The sequence below is a fragment of the Abrus precatorius genome, unplaced genomic scaffold (genome assembly GCF_003935025.1).
Source record: "Abrus precatorius isolate BTA unplaced genomic scaffold, Abrus_2018 Scaffold6, whole genome shotgun sequence".
Lineage (NCBI taxonomy): Eukaryota > Viridiplantae > Streptophyta > Magnoliopsida > Fabales > Fabaceae > Abrus > Abrus precatorius.
The window spans coordinates 21,902,572-21,917,629 of NW_020874406.1; the positions used below are offsets into that span (position 1 = coordinate 21,902,572).

At 29.7% G+C, this 15,058-nt stretch overlaps 2 protein-coding genes and 1 non-coding gene across 5 annotated transcripts; 2 read left to right on the top strand and 1 right to left on the bottom strand.

The window, feature by feature from the left end:
* Nucleotides 1-358: 358 nt before the first annotated feature.
* On the bottom strand, nt 359-442 carry TRNAL-CAA. Its single transcript has one exon. It is a non-coding gene; the product is annotated as a tRNA-Leu (tRNA).
* A 1,781-nt stretch (nt 443-2,223) lies between these two features.
* LOC113869575 (peroxisomal adenine nucleotide carrier 1) lies at nt 2,224-4,984 on the top strand. Its single transcript, XM_027505963.1, has 5 exons — nt 2,224-2,432; nt 3,058-3,289; nt 3,768-3,914; nt 4,046-4,197; nt 4,281-4,984. The coding sequence occupies exons 1-5, from the start codon at nt 2,290-2,292 to the stop codon at nt 4,555-4,557; spliced, it is 951 nt and encodes a 316-aa protein (XP_027361764.1). The 5' UTR covers nt 2,224-2,289; the 3' UTR covers nt 4,558-4,984.
* A 4,043-nt stretch (nt 4,985-9,027) lies between these two features.
* Nucleotides 9,028-13,370, top strand: LOC113869402 (ran guanine nucleotide release factor). 3 transcript variants are annotated; one of them, XM_027505707.1, is made up of 8 exons: nt 9,028-9,136; nt 9,370-9,484; nt 9,597-9,632; nt 9,717-9,854; nt 10,578-10,664; nt 12,139-12,186; nt 12,289-12,365; nt 12,510-13,370. In XM_027505707.1, exons 2-8 carry the CDS (start codon nt 9,410-9,412, stop codon nt 12,655-12,657), a joined length of 609 nt encoding a protein of 202 aa, XP_027361508.1. In that variant the 5' UTR covers nt 9,028-9,136; nt 9,370-9,409; the 3' UTR covers nt 12,658-13,370. The 3 variants fall into 3 exon arrangements, with proteins under 3 accessions (XP_027361508.1, XP_027361510.1, XP_027361509.1); XM_027505708.1 differs by having other exon boundaries at nt 9,056-9,126; nt 9,350-9,484; nt 12,510-13,181; XM_027505709.1 differs by lacking the exon at nt 9,597-9,632 and having other exon boundaries at nt 12,510-13,187.
* Nucleotides 13,371-15,058: the final 1,688 nt, after the last annotated feature.

Genomic DNA, 15,058 nt, shown 5'->3' on the forward strand with positions numbered 1-15,058 from the left:
ATAAACAAATAATATAATATACATACTCACTTATTGTTTATTCATCTTCTACCCCATCATAGCTAATTCATGTGGATATCTTCAGGTATGAGTATTTTTGTCCTTACCATCAAATTAAATTGACGTATCATACACATAATTTTAAATAGAAGAAAAAATGATAATTACCTTTATATTCTGTTTACATTTTAATATTAATTTTTGTAAAAAATTAAGATATCTACTTCATCTGAATTAAGATAATGGTTTACTAATTTACTGTTAATTGTCAATCGCCTCAATTGGGCCCAGTGGGAGTGGGTCACAATCCAATTTAGCCCAAAACCGTTCATTAGAAAACTTAGAGGTATGGATTTTGTGTCAGAAGTGGGATTTGAACCCACGCCCTCTCACGAGGACCAGAACTTGAGTCTGGCGCCTTAGACCACTCGGCCATCCTGACTTCCATGCTTAAAATTCATATTAAATATAAATGTATTTTTCTTTCAGATCATCCAGGACAAATTTTGTGTAAACTTGTTGAGAAAATAAAAATCGTGGAGAAAAATATCTATTAAATATGTCAACTTATAAGAGAATGGTGAATTTGTTAGTAAATAATGAAAAATAAATGATACAGGGTTGAAAAAATAGTGTAAAAGTTTAAAGTAAGTAGAAATATCACATATTTATGCAAGGTAATGATGAAATAGAGGTAAAAAGATTAGTTTTCATAAAATATAATAAATAAACTACTATTTTATAGTTTATTTGTAAAATTTTAGGTGAATGATATTGTTTAGACTCATTAGTTGATCGAAAATTTTATTTTATTTTATTTTATTTTATGATAAAAATAGATAAAGAGATTAAAGGGTGCATTTTGAAAAAGAAAAAAAAAAAGAATACAGAACCAACACAGTCGTACTCAATTCAAATTTAAAAAAATTAAAGCAAAGTGTGTGTATGCATATTTAATAATCTTTAGTCAATTACATAATATACATTGTAGTATTATCTAATTAGTAGATTTGTTAAAATACTGAAGTTAATTTTTTTGAATATTGATTAAAATTTTAACTTTTTTAATTAATTATTAAAAATTAATAAACTCATAAAATATTTATTTTCTTCATTATTAATTATCTTGCATAATTATTGAAAATATCAATAAAAAATATAATAAAATACTAATGTTATATAATCACTGGGTAATAGTAAAATTAGAATTAATGATTAATCACAAGGTCAATGATCAATTTATAAAATGATAAAACGAGAAAAAGATCAATAGGCTCATAGATAAAATACAGTCTGTTTATAATTAGTTAATCTTTCGAGTGCTTGCTGAATTCATTTTCCTTCTTTTTTTACTATTTAGTTATTTTAGATTTTAATTTTTTATTATAATTTACAACCGCATAAACTTTCTATAATCTAAAAAATAGATCTAATTTTTGTTAGGATAATTTTTATAAGACACTACTAGAAGTTTTAAATAGTCATTTTTAATACTCTACTACGAAATACTTGTGAGTTTCTCTTAGGTCCATCAAGAGTAGAAACAAAAATTATTTAAAATTCTTAATATTGTTGAAATATACTATTTCAAGAGTCACGCAGTATAACAGAGAGAATTAAATTATAATAGTAAAATATAGGATTTTTTATTTTCAATCTTTGGGCTTTTGATTTAATTATTTTTTTAAATTTTATAGTTTGATTTGTTGAACTATAAAATTAAAATATGGGACTTTATTTTTTAATATATATATTTTAAATATTGAACCTCTGTCTTAGAAGTTAAAAGCATTTCTTAAGAAGGTAAATTTTACGCAGAAAAATTATAATAATTGATTTTAATAATCAAGTTTAGAAGATTACTGTAAAAAAGCCCTTTCTCTTAACAATTCTTAGTGGAGCGGGCAGCACATAGAGAGGAAGATGCGGTAGCAGTACTAGAGGGACTTTTACTTAAGCACGCTACACACGTTTTCCTTGTTAGTGTTCCCAACGTTACGTGGTGGCGTCCCATGAATCATGATTTATGAATGAATTGATGACCCTTTTTTGTCCCCATGCGTTGATCCAAATTTCTATTCATCTTTTCCTTTTCCTTTTCCTTTTCCTTGTGACTCTAACCCATTTGCATTTGTCCTACTCTTGTATAATACTAATATATATATATATATATATATATATATATATATATATATATATTCTAAAAATAATTTAATTAATATCACAACCACCACCAAGCGAATTAGCAATACCATCCTGGCACACACTTTCCTTTGATTTCAGAAGAAGATGAACGTGGATCTGGAATCCTTGGCAGAGGCCACTTCTGGAGCCATAGGATCATTGCTCAGCACAACTATTCTTTACCCTCTTGACACCTGCAAGACCAAGTACCAAGCTGAGGCTCGTTCCCACGGTCGCCGAAAATACAGGTTCCTCAGTTTCTCTTCTCTTTTTCTTGATCCCTACCCTACCCATCTTTTTAAATTTAATTGCAATCATTGATTCATCGTTGATTTTTTATTTTATTTTATTTGTTCCTGTTGTAAATATCGCTTTCTGGGTTTGCTCTGTTGATGTAAAAATGGTTTCTTAGAGAGAGAATTGGTAATTCGTTGGAGACACTGTACAGAACTAGAGATCTGAGGTTCCCGAGGAGGATTTTTTTTAATGTATGATTTTAAAAACAAACTTTTGGTTGTCTGACATTGACACTAGTCTTTATTTTTGGTTGAAAGTTTATAGAATGTAGGAATCCACACGTTGGAACAACTTAAAACATTTAAGGATTCAATTGAGAAACTTAGAAGTAGAGGGACCTTATTGAGGAAAAAATATGTTTTAAGTGAATTAAACATGGACATGAAGTGTGATGCATTTGAATTTTGCAAATGATAAAGATGTTCAGCATGCGGAGTGCCAATTTGCATCAAAATTATCTTTCTGTAGTTATCAGAATTTGCTGGCCTGAGTATGTAGGTTGATTGATCTTACTTCTTGGCCATTGTGTATAAAGATTTGCCAACTTAATGTATTCTACTTGTTTTACTTTTGCAGGAATCTTAGTGATGTATTATGGGAGGCAATATCTACCCGTCAGGTGCTTTCGCTTTACCAGGGCCTTGAAACAAAGAATCTTCAATCCTTCATTTCACAATTTGTCTACTTCTATGGCTACAGCTACTTTAAAAGACTTTATCTTGAAAAAAGTGGTTATAAATCCATCGGAACAAAAGCAAACTTGGTTATTGCTGCTGCTGCTGGAGCTTGCACAGCCATTGTGACTCAGGTGAGGTGGCATTAACTATTCCTAGTTTAAAACAACAGTGCATTTAAAGCGTTTCTTTTATGATGTTTGGAGCAGGATAAGTTGGTAATGAATTTTCATCATATTGGTATTACTGTTTTGGACAGCACAAAATTGTGATTGAAGTATTTTTTATGAATTTTGGGTGATTCATAGTTGGAATGTGGAACCCAAAGGAGAGGATCTGATGTATCTTTGGAAAAAGTTTTGTTTGATCATGTTATACATAAAAAACTGTTAAAGTTTTGTATAATATTTTATTTTAAAAACAGAAAACTGTTTTTAAAATGAAAAACAAACATACTCTTAATATTTTGAGTTTTGTTCTATCATCCATGCTGTTAAGGAAGTATTTGGTAATAAATTATAGGTATATACTACAAGTTGTGTTTGAGACATATGGTATCTTATCAAACTTTGTAAGCTTAATTCAAAGCTTGTCTCATTGATCACTGTGTAGCCCCTCGATACAGCCTCTTCAAGAATGCAGACAAGTGACTTTGGAAAATCTAAAGGGCTGTTGAAAACACTTACAGAAGGAACATGGAGGGATGCTTTTGATGGCCTCAGCATTTCCTTGCTGCTGACCTCAAACCCTGCAATTCAGGTTGGTCAAACTGTACTTTTACACAACTGGAACTCTGTATCGTGTTTGTACGCTTTCTGTTAAGTTATATTATTGGAGAAAGCTTGATCTCAGTCCAAAACAGCGTAATTTGAAACTACCATTTGCTACAGTATACAGTGTTTGATCAGCTGAAACAACGAGCCCTGAAGAATAAACAAACAGACGATAAAGGAACTCCAGCATCCCTTTCTGCATTTATGGCTTTTCTTTTAGGTGCTATTTCAAAGAGTGTTGCTACCTGTTTAACATATCCTGCTATCAGGTATATAATTTGTTCCTTCCAGCTTGTTTTGACTTATGAACCTTAGTCTCCAGGACCCTTCTAAGATCTTTTTCTTCTTGTAGGTGTAAAGTTATCATTCAATCTGCAGACTCAAATGAAGAAACCTCCAAAACAAAGACAAAACAACAGAAAACAGTGTCTAGAGTTTTCTATGGAATATGGAAAAGGGAGGGCATACTGGGATATTTTAAAGGATTGCATGCTCAGATCTTAAAAACTGTTTTGAGCTCAGCACTGTTGTTAATGATCAAGGAAAAGATATCTGCTTCTACCTGGGTGCTTATACTAGCAATTAGAAGGTATCTATTACTTCCAAGGGCTAGGGTTAAAAATGTATAAGTTATAATAGCAGTTACTGGAAGAAGAAACTTCAATCCATTGTGGATAATGAATGTGGTTAGAGTGCTATGTGTGCATTTTAGCAAAGACATCCATTTCTCCAGAGCTGAGGCAAGGTTGTTTTTGGGGCTTCTCTTTTGTCCTTTTCCAATGGCTTATTAATGAACAAGTCCAGGAGTTTATGGCAAAGACTGATAGAGCAAAGCAAGGAAGTCTTATCAATAAATGCATTTTTTTTCAGACTTGATTTGTTATATTTCTTGTTTCAAATAATGCCCAAGATGACTTAGTTGTTACTTGTATGTTGTGGAAGTCCCGCAATAGAAGGGTGTCAATTAAGAGTAGCATAGGAGCTATATAAATAAGCACCCTCTTCAAAGTATACTTTTTTTCAGATTAATAAAGTTTTTGTTATTTTCCTTTTTCCTGAATTTTGAGTGTGATATTATTTAGAGAATCTATTTTGGAGTTTGGAAATCGTGATAGTTAGCTGGTTCTAACTTGAGTTCCATGTCATTTATTCAAGGCTGTTTTTCTATCTGATATGGAAAATGGTTGGAGAATTTAGCACACTAATCGGGTTTTTTACTACTTTCTTCTGTATCGTGTATAGTAGTATAGCTTAGTCTTCTCTCATATAGGTCAATTTTTCTCCTTAAATTTATCCAGTTATAAAAATGAAAACTTATCATACCTTGGTTTACTTGGGGGATATCTTGTGTTTGTCCTTGTTGATCTATTTTGAGTATTGAGCGGGGTGGTTCTGTTTTATTTGTTTTCCTCTTGTACAATACTGGTTTGGATTTCATTTTGAACATGTTGCTTGTTTCTGTCAATCCGGTGTCTGGTTTTGAATATTTGTAATCTGTGCAAAACAAATGGCTGGTTAGGAAGGCCACGAATTGCATTGTGAATGCAAATTTGATATCTATATAAACTTTTGGACTGGATAATTGCTTGTAATAGGATGAAAAAAAGCTGACTAACTACATCATTTAGTTGCTTTTTATTCTGCAAGTTAATGGTAGACCCTGTGGTTCCATTTTCTAGTGACTGCAAGTGATGACTATTCTAAACTTCCAAATGGTTTATGCCTTTCTAACTGCTGATAATCGTTTGATTGTATTTGCATGATAAAATCAATGATCCATATTTTGCTACACAATTAAAGTGCTGTGAACAGGTTTATTGAAGTTTGTAATTCACTTTCATTTAGCATTTCAAGGAAACGGTTATAGAGTATGAAGCCCAAATACATAGTATGACACCGGTACTGTACAATACGAATATGGAGATAAGGAAGATTATTGAAAATTCAAGATATATTAGTATGGATTTATATTTTACTAAGTTTTGGTGAAATGTATAGGAATAGAAAAAAACAAATCTTCAACAAATTACCACAATTACAATAAAATGTCCCAGATAAAAGAGGATGATGATGCTTCAATGGCAGACTAGAAAAGAAGCACACTTGAAAGTCATAATAGAACCAGCATGGAAGGCTACGTTGAGAACAGAACAAACGGAACCGATGACTGCTAATGTGTCCTATCATACTCCTACTTTAGCATTTATGTTGAGATTCTTACTTACTAGTTTTAACGATTAGACTTTTTTTAAAGTAAGAGGTTCACTCCAAAGACAAAAAATAGAATTATAACTGTTAATAAAATCATTAGTCAAAATTGTAATAGAATATATCTGTGTATTTATGATATTGTTAATATATATTTCTTTTAATTTTTAATAAACAACTTTAATTATGTTTTAATTGTTTAAGAAAATTCTCCATAAATCTCTCCCTGATATCTATTACGGATGAGAATTGGATCATAACAGAATTTCGGTCTATATCAAAATAAGGAGAGATTATAATTAAAGATTGATAGAAAAGCAAGGATATGGACTCGTGAGTAGAAAATATAAATACTTATGTTAGTTCTATCATTAGTTATGGGTTTGAATTTAAACAAAATTTTAAAAAATGTTTGTTATCCTAAAATTTTCATGACTTTTTTGAATGATAAAGAGAAAAAAAAAATCAAGTAAAAAGAATTACCATTTTAGAGTTTTGTCGACAATTTACTAATTATGTGCAAGTAAATCTAACTTTTAAAGCTAAGTAATAATAATGATTTTATAAGTTAATATAAATGCAATACGTTCTTAAAATAATTTTATTTTAAAAACTTTTATCAATATTGTAAGAAATATGTTTAATAATTTTATTTTTATTAAAGAAATCCTTTGCAAGCATGCTATATATTCTTAAGAGTTGTTTGACGTTAGTTTTTTAGATTATATATATATATATATATATATATATATATATATATATACCTGCATTATATAATATTATATATATTTATAATAAAATAAATAGTCATTAAAATTTATAAAAAGTAACAACAAACTAAATAACGAAAGTTGAATATATTTATTTTGTAACCATTAATATTTTAAAAAAATAACTTTGGAAAAAATAAAAATGATTGATTAGACCTAATTTACAGAAAAATATTAGAATTAATATGATAAATTTAACTAATTATTGATATTAAATTTGTAACTACTTATATTCATAAAAAAAATTTGAAAAAAATTAAATAATGACAATTGATTAAATTTGCAACTACTTGTAATCACAAAAATATATTAACTATACAATAAATTAAAATTATTATTAATATTAAATTTGTAACTACTTATATTCATAAAATTTATTTTTTAAAAATAATAATAATAACAATTGATTAACTACAAATAATTGTAAAATTACATTACAACGTTAATATAACATAAAAGGGTATATTAACTTCACAATAAATTTAAATATTTAATTATGTATTATATACAAATTTGATAAATAAAATAATAATTTAAGTTTTAGTTTCTAATTTTTTTTTTATTTTTAAATATTTATCAATCATTATATTTTAAGTATATATTTACAAATATATATTTCGCTTTTAGAATTGTTTTTAAAAAATGATCTATATAAGTTTATATTAGCGGTTGTAATTTTAAATACATATAATTACAATTTTAATTTTATAAAAAAAATTATTTTGAACCAACAAAAGATTAAATATATTATAAATTAATAGTTAATTATATATTATATATAAAATAATAAATAAAATGATAATTTAATTTTTAATTTCTATTTTTATTTGCTGATTTCTATAAATATTTATGAATTATTATATTTTAAAAATATATTTACAGTTATATATATATATATATTTTACAAAAATATTTTAAACAAATGATCTACCTATATCTGTGCATTTATGTAAAATCACTAAAAATCATAATATAATGTTTTACATATTTATATTTAGGCATTTTAGTGTTTACCACTTATACTTTTGAGGAAGTTTTAATTTCATTTTCCAACTCTTTGAATAATCTTTTAATTTGTATCTAAAATGCAAACTAACTATTTTTGTTTTTTTTAACCATGTTCCGAGCTTCAAAAGATTAACTTAATTTTTATGCCAATTTTAATTTTTAGTGAGAATATGAGAGACCTCTCATTTTAATTTAAAATTTAAAATATATAATGAATAATATATAACGATACACGTGAAAAAAAAAAACTTTTAACAAGTTAATATTTTTAGTGAAAAATGACTTATTTTAAAAATTTCTAAAAAAATTAAAAGACTAGAAAGAAGAATAAAAAAAATTGTACTTCAAAACTTACCTAAAGATAAAAATACTAAGTTTACTTTATATTTTTATTGAAATAACCTTATTATGTATAAACTTAAATAATAACTAATTCATAATTTTTAAAATTCATAAAAAATTTAGTAAAGATTAATGAAAACTTATTGGATTTAATATAAAAAATATGTAATTTTTTATAAATGCATTTAATATTTTATTTAATATAATAAAAATTTATTGTTATTTAATAAATAATAAATTTGTTATTTGTTGAAAAGTATATTTTTTATATTTAAAAAATAAATTTTAAATTTATTTTATACAAAATATTTTAATAAAAATTACAGCATATTTACTAGGAGTCAAACTATTTTCAGCAGAAATATAGTCGCAAATACTTTAATTTTTAAACTAAATGTGCATTTTTTTTTTGTCATTTTTATAAAATAGAAAAAAATAAAAAAAATAAATTTTATTTTTATACAGTATTTTAAAAAATATATATTGAAATGAAATTTTAGAAAAAATTTAAAAAATATAAAATAATATATTATCATTAAAGGTATATAAATTAAGAGATAAAAAACTTTAAAAATATAAAATACTAAAATTATCATTGTTAAATTTTTAAAGAAATGTTAAAAAAGTTTAAAATACTACAAATCGTTGTCATTAAATTATTTTAAAATTATAAAAAATTTACGCTATCAGACCATTTATAAAAGTTTTTTATATTTATGTAATTTTTCTCAAAATTTCATGTATAAAAAAGAGCCCAGAAAGAAAGCTTACATTGGAAGCAGTAATGCAACATCAGCGGCAAACAATTAGCAAAGGAAGCAGTGACAGAACAAGCTAGGCTCTTCTGTTCATATTCGATAGTTACTCTCAGCAATCCCAGGTAAATCCCACTTAGGATTTTTTTTCCACGACAACGTTTTTCAACTGTGGCTTCAAACTTTCGGAACTTTTTGAATGAAGGGTGGGATAGCCAACACTGTGACAGCTTTTGTTTGTTCGTGTTGGGTTGATTATCGTCGAAACCAAGAATTTTTAAAAAGGCATCGATTTTTGGGTTATGGTTCATGTGAATTCCTAACATTGGTGGTTGGTTTGCATTTTTATACGAACTAGGGCGGTGGTGGTGTCTCCTGTTTTTCTTATTAGCGCAAAAATGCCAGAAGATATTGTTTTCGAACATCCGTTGTTTGGGGGCAAAATATTAAGCACGTTTCCCAACAGGTTTCAGGTCATTCATCGTTGTTGTTGTTATTATTATTATTATTCCCAGATTGTTGTTGTGTTATCTGTTCTTTGCATCAACCACTGTAACTGTGAATTTTGTTTTGCTGAGCTTGTAGGATGTCAGCAACATTAGAGAAGTACCTGATCATCAGGTTTGTAATGCTTTGTCTTTCATTGTATTTTATGAGCTGTTTAATCCTTTTGCTAACTTACTTTTTGGTCTCGATGCTCTATAGGAGGTGTTTGCAGACCCGAGCCGTGATGAGAGCTTGATCTTTGAGCTTTTAGAATTAAAGTCTGATGTTGCTGATAATGGAAGTGCTGCATGGTTTCTTCAAGACCTTGGCAGCGAGCAAGATGCTGAAGGAAGTGTGGTATGTCATTATTTCATTATAGTCTCTTTTAAGTTACAAGATTTATGAAGTGTGACTCTGTAATCGGTATATAGGAACTGGATTTTGTTGTGGTCTTCCTATGCATGGGTAAAAAATGTTCATGTAATGTGTGTGCAGTACCAAGTGTAGGTGTCTTTTTGAGTCTTTGATTGTTATCCCAAACTATTAAGTTCAATGAAAATAAGTGCTTAGGTGGCTTGGTTGGTTTAGTTTCATTAAGTGTGCTATTTGCTATTTATTTAATTTATCAAAGCTTGTAAAAGTTTTTTGGTTAATGGTAGTGGTTTCGTTGCTTAATTTAACTATTTAATATTGTCTATCATGCCTGAGGTTGGGTATTATGATGATCTTTGACTTTGTGTGAATGTTTTGTATGTGTCTTGGGAGGTTTGGCTGTTGTTAATGATTAATAGACTCTATTTCCCCATTCAGCATATTATAACATTGCATGTAAGGTGATATTTCTTCTTTTGAGAAATGCTAGCAATACACTTTCTAACACATTGTTTTCAATTAACTCTCTATTATTGGATAAAATTCATGTGGGGCTCTGTTTGGGTGTGTGCATGTATTACCTCCCAGCACACAGGAAAAGGTATTTCTGTCGGAGAAGTTAGCTTTCCTTCGGTTAGTTTTAGTGTCTTATTTGTTGCAGAAGTTTATTGTGTTTCCTGATCGTCTTTTTCATTTAAATTACTTCAGGTTTTAGAGCAGTCGGGAATACTTGAAGCTCTTGGTTTAATGTATAACAATACACCTGCCGTTGTAACAACTGCAGTGGGTCAAATGGTAAAGTTTCAATACTTTTTTTGACTTTGATTATGTGTTACCATGTCATATCCTGGTCATCTAAATGAGTCACCTTGGATTAATGTTCATACATTCTGTTCTTACACTTTGGCTTTTTAATTACATTTTCTAATCCACTCATGCCTTACGTGCTTTGTTATTTTCTATATTCAGAGTACATAGATTGAGGGCATGTAAAGACAGTGTTAAGTGGGAAAAATTTTATTGACTTCCTCATATAGTAAATACCTACCTATCTATTATTTGTTGCTCTTGATCTTGATATTATTTTGTGACATTTTTTTGCATGATTACTTGAGTAATTGTATTGTAACCTCGTTATGTTCCCCATGTAGTATGAATTGTATCTGTCTTTTTAATTTTGGTATCTTGGTGGCCATCAATTTGTCCATACTGGTAAATTGATATCTACCTACTTTTTAAAATTTTTCAATAAGTATGAGCAGATTTCCCTTATTATTTTTCAGAGGCAGTCTGAGATGTTGTATGGATTTTTCCTTTGGGGTTATGCTAGGCCTAGGAGGACTTCTTTACAGCCAAAGCATATAGCCTGTTTTACCTCTTTCCTTAGACATTTTTGTTGATTACCTTATTGTCTGCATACTGCTGATAAAATTCCCAATATATGCTTGTAATTCATTGGTTTTGTGAATTCTGCTTGTATTGTCAAGAACTCGGATGTTTCTCAGTGGGAACAATGATTGCCATGTTGTTGACCTATGTCTATTTCGATATGAAATTATCAGATGAGACGTTGAGTTTTGTCTGTGAAATATGTTTAAATTTGTTCTATATCCTTCCTGAATGGGACACATGAAATGTCTCTCCATGGTTATGAAGCAGCATATTGTAATTGGTCCAAGCACAAGCACCATATCTGCATAATAATACAAAGATGCCAACTTTTCCTTAATCCATCTTTGGTCCACGAGTTGTTGCAAAAGTTTCTTTAACTTCTCAGTCTTGACTTGTGAAAATAAGAAAAAATTCTTGAATTTTTGTGATTTGAAGACCAGGAAACTGTGGCATTAATTTATCTAAAAACGTCCTTTACAATGGTCATTTAGGTTTATCAAGCTTTTCTATCTGATTTTCTTGTTGAGGCTGTGCAAACTGGAACACACATTTTTGTTTACTTCTATTATAGGTCTGTTGATTTAATAACAGATGTCCTGTACTAGTTAAATACAATATTAATTTGTTGTTTGCATTTCAGATGCTACTCTTAAGTTAATTCATTTAAAGGATAGGAATATGATATATGTATTTTTACTCATTGATATGTAGCTATTCTTGTTTTCTTTGCAAGAGAAAATTGATATTTCTTTCATATGGCCCTTAGTAAGATTATTCTTTTACGTGTTGTGTGTGTGTGTGTGTGTGACTTTTTAAAGTTTTTTATGCCATTGTACTTGTTTTTATCCCTCACTCTGTCATCCATAATCATTGCTAGGCAATTTCTAAGGGACGGCAAGGAAGGGAAGCGCAAAATATTGTGAAGGTATGTTCTACTTTACCTGGCAACTGGCATGTGTTGAATTACTGCAAATGCTAATTTGACACTGTTCTGATGAATCATTCCTAAATTGTTTGATTTGTTCAGGTTTATTTGGCAAATTTGCGTCTTAAAGGAGTTGAAACTGACGTACTAGTGACTGCATATGAGCCCATCGTTATTAAGTAAGTTTTGGAATATCTTTTTCATAACAAGCCTAATGCTTGCGCTATTCAGATTAGAGATTAAATCAGAAAATAGAAATAAGAAATCTGATTTTGTGGAAGCTATCAGTGTGCAAGACATTTCATTATATTTTATCTCTGCAGCCCTTTGAGTGAAAGTGCAGACACAGTCGGTGCTGGTATAGCTGTTCCAGCTGCCCAAGCTGGATGTTTGCCCATGGATGAGGTCTTTAAACTTGCTGTTACAAGCTTCAGGGTTATTGACTGGGGTCTTTTTGATACAAGACCATAGGTGTGCTTGGAGCAAGTTAATGCTCAAGTATGAGGAACCAAGACCTTAACATTGTTATTAGAGTGTCGTTGAAAAATTGTGTCATTCCCATTTTGATCACTGTATATTCCTCGTGTTTTTTCCATGGCCCAGAAGTACTTTCCTTGTTTTTTTTGGCATTTAGTCATATTTCATGCAGTTATTAACTTGTTAGGATTGTCATTAGTAACGAGCGAGAATAATGTGTTGTTTAGAAATGTCAGTGACTTTTTTCCTTTTTGGTGGTGCTGGATTACAGTTTATAATAATTGTTAGAGTTACTTTTTTTGTGTTGCTTTATACCCAGCAATCTGGGACAGAAACAACGTGCTTCCTGGAAGCACTGTGATTGCAGCACAAAAGGACCATAGCCACCTGCTGTAGGGTTATGTATTATTGAGTTTTGGTGGACAAAGTAGTTATAGACAAAATGATTAAATGCTTGAAGAGAAACTTTTAAGCAGGCACTTGCTACTATAGACTTTCAAATCAATAGGATGTTACATATGTTTCGTGTTAGAAATGAACTCATTTTTAAAATGTCTCTATACTTGTCAGTTTTCAATTTGAGTACATGTAATAGATAATGATAGTGTTTGACGCCAGGGTAGGATGGAATGAAACATCCTACTATGCTCCAATCTTTTTTTGGTTTCTTTTTTTAAGTGAAATCAAATTGAGTCGAATTTTTAATTTCATTTTCTGTTCTGTTTTGTTCTTAAAACAAATTAAACAAAATATAATTTCTTTTGTTATATTTCATCATGTATTAGCACATCTATTAGATGCTACCAATGCCTAGGTAAGAATTTCACGGATTTCACATCCTTTGAATGATCCGAATAAGAAAGGATTTTATCATCATTAATTTAATGACTATCAGACTTAGATTGGTCCTTAAGACCGTATGAATCGGGTATTTTTGTTTTTTGAGATTTTAAAAATAGTTTAGTAATTCTTGATTTTCCAAGATGTCATTTATTTGAGATTAATTAAGGATTTTTTAAGATTTTAAGGATTAAAATGTCTTTTTCATATAATTTAGAAGACTAATTTGAAGATTTACTGAATTAATGGAGGAATAATGAATTACCCGCCTTCTGGTGTTTTGAGTGAGATCTGTTTTCCACTTCATAGCATAGGCATTGTCTCCTTAAGAATGTTAGACATTTGTCAATCATGTTCACAGTAATGGATGGCTCAAATGTACAGCACATCTCTCTCACATATACAGTAGAACTATGATGGACAAGCTCAAAAGCTTGCTTCAATCTAGCAACTGTGTTTGCCCCCTTTGAAAGGTGCATATAAAATCTTGGGGTTGAATCAAAGAAAGCAAGGCAAAGACCTCTAACCTTAAAAGCCCAATTAGAAACAAGGGTCTTAGTTTCAACCATCGCATTCCATGCAAATTGTATCTTTCTTAGGCATGCATTTAGATTAGTGTGTCCATTCCACATGTAGCCAAAATGATGCAACCCATTCCACATCTATGCTAATGTTTAAGCAAAGGACTGTGTCAAAATGATGCAACGCATTAGAGGTGGCACTCTTAGGACCCCAAAAATTACAACTATGATATTGTGATGAGTCAATCACGTGTCATGCAACTAGTTTGAAAATAATGCATTATGTGGACCCACCCAATAAAATATACGATATGGCAGTCTTCTTAGGCCAGATGGTTTCACACATTGTGAATGCACAAAAGAAAACTGCTGGAAAATTTTTGGTGAGCCATCAACATCAAATCATTGTCAAATCTATTAAGATCAGCTGCTACAACACTGACATAGGTTTATGCACATTGTTAATGAAGAAACTCAAATTAAAATTTCCTCTGAAATTCTATTTGAAGATCTTTATAAGAAAAGTTGACGTTACCCCCTTTTTTCCGTCAATTTGCAATGCTTTTTCGCCGGAACGTTAACAGAAATCTTGTCTTAACATATTCCAACATTTTATCTTCGTGAATTACTAGATGACACTCCAAATTTCATTATAATCTTTAAATTATTCAAATTGTACACAATTATGTGTTGAAAATTATAATAATCCACTCTCACCCGCTCAATAGCTGTCAATGATCAGATTGATTTCTACATATCTTAAAAAAGGTTATAAATTAATTTCATTCAATTTTAAGCTAACCAAATACTAAGAAACGTCTTCATAAGTGATAAGCAATGAGCTCTGAATTTGATAAGAATGCAATGAGATTTCGACACGCAGGAACAAGAATGCTTTATCTTCATTGCCATTAATCAAAAGAAAAACGAAGCGAGAGAAGACCGTGAAGACAATGACGACAGCGGAGTTACTAGCGCTCAGTACTATTCTATCCGTACTTCAAATTTATGTGAATGATTAAAAAAATTAATGT